This window comes from Geospiza fortis, unplaced genomic scaffold (assembly GCF_000277835.1).
Source record: "Geospiza fortis unplaced genomic scaffold, GeoFor_1.0 scaffold40, whole genome shotgun sequence".
Classification (NCBI taxonomy): Eukaryota; Metazoa; Chordata; class Aves; order Passeriformes; family Thraupidae; genus Geospiza; species Geospiza fortis.
This window is the reverse complement of record NW_005054297.1, coordinates 18,389,369-18,395,368: the sequence shown is the minus strand read 5'-3', so window position 1 is coordinate 18,395,368 and position 6,000 is coordinate 18,389,369. Positions and strand designations below refer to the sequence as shown.

Sequence of the window (6,000 nt, the reverse complement as noted above, 5' to 3'; positions counted from 1 at the left end):
TAGGGAAATAAGGGGAGCTGATATTTTCATAAAAAGGAATTTACTGATTTCTGGGGAGCTATTTTGGGTTTGTTTGTTTTCCTATTGTACCTTTACCATCTGAAACATTGAATTTGCTGGGGGGAATGCGGTGAGAAAAACAAACCAGCAAAACTTTCACAGAAGGGACCATTGTGTGGTTATACACTAATGTCCCTCAAACTCACTCTTTCTAATATTTCATTTCTTTGATGTTTGTCATGAAGGGGGGCAGGCTTTTATTCCTGTATTACCAAGTTTTCACAAAGAGTGTTGTCCCTGTCTTTCAAAAAGAAATAGTACCTTCATTTCCCCTCAGACTGAAGTTAGCATGGATTAATTGGAATTCTGCTACAAATAAGGAAGAAAAGTTGAGTTCTTTCACATCAGATGTGAAACATGTACCTTCTCTGTCAGGAGAAGACTAAAGATAGAAGACCTGCTGGGTTAAAAACATAGTTGAGAACAAATAATAAAAAGGAAATAAGCTAGTGGATAGTTTGTATTCTGCTCTCAGGATCAGCATTGTATTTATTCTGATATTTATTGTTACAGCAGCAAAAAGTCACAACACAGCTCACAGTAAGAAAGACCATTACTACTGGCCTTCTTTTACCTAAGAAATGAGAGGGGTGCATGAATAGAACAGAGAATAGGGAAGAAGGAAGTAATAAGGATGTGAAGCCATGAAGGGTCCAGTTTATCAAGTACAGTCACTTCTTCAAAGTTAAATTAATACATCGCATTTAAAATGTCCTTAGATGTTTAATCACCAGCACCACAGAATATCCATCAGCTGGAATATTTGGAACAGAGTTACAGGGAGAAAAGGGTCATGGTCTGGCAGTGTAGCAAGGGGGTGTTTCTGGTGCAGTGTTGTACAGCACTCCCACTGAGTAGTTGCAGCAAGAGCCCAGTGCTTGGGAGGAACAGACTAAATAGCATCTTTGAGCATGTAAATCCAAGCATCTCCCATATTAAAGTAATACAAAGAACAGGAAAAAAGAGATGCTGTGTTAAGTATTGGTAATAAAACATGTGAAACTGTGAAAGTGAACAAATGGGAGGGAATCTGGAAGGAAAAAAAATTGCAAGATAAGTGGGAGCTACCTTCCATGTGCAGTTGGTTTTCTGTACCTTGCTTGATAAATTCATGATTTCACAGTTAGCCTGGAACACCTGAGTGACATGAATGAATGTCATTGCAGTGCATTTACAGATCACATAATCAATGCATCAAAAGTCTAACTGAGCTGCCCTGAATAATTTGGGAAGTCTTTGTCTGAGTGGGGAATTAACTGTGGGACTTCCTATGCACCACATCACCCCCCTTACTATGGGGCTGTTCTTCCTCTGACAGACTGGGCAAGAACTCTGGTGGTGGGTGGAAACAATCAAAATACAGTAATGGCAAAAGGAAGTAGTGTTACAAAAATTACAGGTTTTCAAACAGGTTTTCAGGTTTGAATTTGATAACTGAAGAATTTGCTGCAGAAAAAAAATCTGGAAATGTAGTTGTAAGTGTATGCTGTGTGTATAAAACTGTGTATACGAAGAGCCAGAGACAATCAAAATCCAAAACGAGTTTTAGGAGGCAAGTGAAACGGGGGGAATTGAGTGATGTTGGTGAAGAAAGTTGACATGAAAGAAGGGAAATATTTTAAGGATCACATGTTCTTTCTTAAATGGAGAATAAGTCATCACAGAAATAGCAGCCTTTCCAGGAGGCTTCAGCTTTCATCTCAGAGTTAGCCTGATAGATAGCAAATTCACTGGAATACTTTCTTTCTTACCAGTATCAATTGCTACCAAAGTAAGTGGAAGGAATTTGAGTGTTATGACCTGGACTTTGACATTTATGAGACTTAACTGACAGTCATTTTCTTTACTGAGTGCATGGTATTTGTTAGTTACAAAATCATTTTTATTTAAAATTCAGTTTGCTAGCTGCTTAACTGTCTGCTATTGTTTAGTGTAGTTTTGGGTGATAAACATGTTTTAATTATTCCTGGAGTGTAGTACGTTGAGATTTTACGTATTTTAGTGTAATTTGTTTCTTCTATAGATTTATATATGCTCCATTTTGAGTAGATTAGCTGTAAGAACCTTACAGACAGCTCTTGTATTTTAAACTGAACTACCATCCTGGTTTCCTATGAAAACTTATATTTAATGTTTAGAGTGTGACTTTATATTTTGACTTTATATTGTGTTGTGAATATAACCTGTCTGTGCAATGCCATCAGTTGAGAGAAGACTGCAGCATTATTGTTAGTTGCATGTCTCCTTTTTGTTTCAAGATAAGCTGTTTTCTCTGCTCCATGTGCACACTACCCCTTAGGTTTCAGGTATACTGTGAGATTAATCTGTTTCTAGGTAAGGGGAAAGTAGAGATATTTTGATTTTTATTAATTGTTAAGTGTGCTGTATGAAGAACACATTGTAAAAAATTAATACCATGTTTTTTTCTTTTCCTCCCTCTCTTCATCCTTATTCCCTACTGTTTTTAAAATTAGGTATCAAATTGTAGTGGAAATAGTTCAGGCAACCACAATCAGCAATATTCCCCAAGTGAAGAGACAGAAAGGTAAGATTCCAACATCTGTTGTTTTCATTTTGAAAAGCTGTTTGAACTCCTGCCATACATATGCAATCAGTGTGTGTGGGTTTTTTAGACAGATTTTAGGAATGCTATGCCTTTAGTATTTTGGTTCTGTTTCATTTGTCTGAATCTTCCAGAAGCTCACGTGGTATGATTATACCCACACCCTATCTTAATCTAAGCTGATGGATCATGAGAAAGGTCATATCTATGATACATTTATTTTCAGCACTTGCTGCAACTGGGAATTCTGACATTACAAATTCATATGCTGAGAATCATATTTCCACTTTCTTGTTCATACAATCTGTTCTTCAGAATCTTAGTCTGTTCTCTTTTTGAAACACAGAAGAAGGAATGATACAGCAGAATTTGTCAGTCAGTTGTTTTGACTCTTCAATGTATTATGTTTTTGAGTTGCAATAGAAAGTCCTCTTAATTTTCTGCAATGATTTGGCAGTGGCTGCCTTTTAAAAAGCAATACATATTACAGTTGTACTTATATTTATTGCATATACTACTTTTGTGGCTCTCAAAATATGTAAAAAGGTATATCATCAGGTCACGATCTTAATGGCAAAATTACTGACTAAATCATTGCTTAGGGAGGTATACTTCAGTTGTATCAATGCATAATAAAAAGGCAACAGATAGTAAAATTAATTTCTTTATAAATAAATCAAAAATATTTTTGGTTCTCATGTAATCTGTATCTCTCTCCAGGTTAAAAAACATCCTTTTCTAGTTCCTTATATCAAAAAGGAAAACTTTAAAAAGTAATTCAAGTATAATGAAAGATGCAGATACAGAAAATGAATATGCTGTGGAGTGGGGCAATTGTTGGCAATCTGAAGAGCTTGAGGTCCATGCTCAAGTTTTGGAAAGTGTAAGGTTGTCAACACCAATAATACTTTTTGTTTACTCTCTAAAATAGAGCTAAATGTTCATTCCAGTATCTTGCTTGTATCAAACCAAGATAAAAGGAAAAGTAGGCATTGGTTTTTATTCGAGTGTACATTATAGAAATAGATATTAATATTTTTCAGATAAAAGATAATTGAATGGAAAGTCTGTTTCATAAAGTAATAAAGTGAGAACAGAGAATTTAAGTCTAAGAACATAATGAAAAATCAGATCTTGCTAAGCCTGTATTTCCATTTGTGCTACCATTGGTCTTTTTGAGACAATAATTGATTTGGGGAATATTTTTATACAGTTTATGTTCCTACAATTAATTATTTATTAATTAATTCTCCTCTATTCACTTGAATTTATCTGTTTAAATATCTACTGTTCTAAATCATGAATACAAGATTTTATTTTGAAGCTACAGTTGTCTGGTACTGCAGAACAGATACAAAAATACAGAGCTGGTGGTATGTGGTAAAGTTGATTCTGCGTTTTTATGGGCTCTTGATTTCTACCTATACTAAAAAAAAAAAACAACAGAAATTTCACTGGGTGGTGCATTGAAGTTTTTTATTATGTTATGGACTTTTATTTTTGGTTTATTCCTATGGTGACCTTATATATAATATAAGGGTTTATTACCACTGCTGGCTCTGTTAGCTATTGGGGCTAACCCTTTTGTTTATTAAATAGCCAGTGGTTATGCACATTGTCTGGAAAAGATGATGGTTTTTTGCTTGACACATATGAAACAGTGTGCCCAACAGAGGCATGCCAATACATTTTTCTTATAGTTCACACAAATTCAGGGCAGATTTTTAATTTCAGTTATTCCACTCAGGTTTTCATCTACCAAAATTTTTCAGGCTCTGTGTATGCACAAGAAATTCTTAAGAGGACTATCAAAATTGTAGAGGGGTAAAATCAGTTCTGAAGACTGTTTTGTGCTTTATTTTTCCTAAAGGAGGTGGAGGCATTCTACCTAATGTGGTAATGAATCTCATATGTTCCTGCATTTAAAAAACAAAAGGAAAAACTAGGGTACCCTTCTTAAAACAAATGAAACCCAACAAAAAAACCCAGCACAGCTTACTGCTAACATAAAGATTGTTGAAATCTTGTAGAACAGACTGCCATGTTACTTAGCATCATGTTTGATGTTTTCTTTTCTGGCTGCTACAGTGTAATGCTACCCCAGAATTTAACGGTGAATAACTAAATGTAAGCTTTATGCAAAATCAAAGGTGTCTGCACAATCTCATTCTGTCTTTCTCTTTTTAACCTTCTCCCCCAGCATGTGGTGCACACCTGCAGTTATGTGTGAGCATGGCAGCTGGATGAATATGACAGTCCCTTCTTTGCTGCTAAATGAGCTCTTGGCTTTTGTGTCAAGGGCGTCTCTTAGCTTTGACCCCAACCTGGCAAGAGATAGTCTTACTGATAGCTATTTCCTTTTTCCTGCGGCAAAGTTGGGTCCTGAAAATGTTACTGCTTCTTTAGTGCCTGGATCTTCAACTAGAGCAGCTGAGCTCTGGCTGGCCAGCATTCTGTTGAGCCTGACATCCGCTCTCAAAGTGTAAGAGTAGAGCAAGTGTAGATGGTACGTATGTAGGTGTAGAATCATAGAGTGGTTTGGGTTGGAAAGGGCCTTTAAAAATCCTCTACTCCAGCCCCTGTGCAATGAGCAGGTACATCTTCAACTAGACTGCTTAGAGTCCCATCCACCTGACCTTGAATGTTTCCAGGGATGGGGCATCTACCACCTCTCTGGGCAGCCTGTTCCAGTGTTTTGTCATCCTAATTGTAAAAGACACTCCTTTTATATAATCCAAATTGTCCCTCTTTTGGTGTAAAATCATTGCCCCTTTGTCCTGTTGCAACAGGCCCTGCTAAAAAGTCTATCCCCATCTTTCTTACAGGCCTCTTTTAAGTACTGAAGGGCTGCAGTTGGGTGTCCCCAAAGCCTTCTCATCTCTGGGCTGAACAATCCCAGCTCTCTCAACCTTTCTGCTTGGGAGAGGTATTCCATCCCTCTGATCATCTTCATGGCCCTCCTCTGGACCTGCTTCAGCAGGTCCAAGTCTTTCCTGTGCTGAGGTCCCCAGAACTGAAACCCCAGCTGGGGTTCCACACAAGAGTGGTCTCCGCCTCCATCATTTGGAAGTATGGGAGCTCCCTGAGGCAGTGTTTTCAATAGAAGAAGGTGTAAACAAAAACCTGAGGAGCAGTTAGTGGAGCAGAGGTGGCCAGAAATCTGCAGTAGTGGGTGCTTAGCCACTATTTATGCTTTTAGCAAAAGAAGTGTTGTACAACCACATGAATAGCAATCAGTATTCCTGAGCAGGACTGTGGGCTTTTACTATTGGTTAATGAGACATAATGAAGTCTCTAAAACTGACCATAAGTGTTTATATTTTTCTAAAAAGGTTAGGTGTCTATTATTAAGGGATGAATAGCCTGAGGACCAGGTT

The 6,000-nt window shown here is 37.2% G+C and overlaps 1 protein-coding gene across 1 annotated transcript in view; it reads left to right on the top strand.

Annotated features, from left to right (window-relative positions):
* The window catches only part of SNX25 (sorting nexin 25), a 71,397-nt gene that overhangs the window by 25,712 nt on the left and 39,685 nt on the right, over positions 1–6,000 (top strand). The window contains exon 5 of the mRNA XM_014311804.2: positions 2,535–2,605. Within this exon, the coding sequence (XP_014167279.1) occupies positions 2,535–2,605 (71 nt within the window). The remainder of the gene's footprint in view (positions 1–2,534; positions 2,606–6,000) is intronic.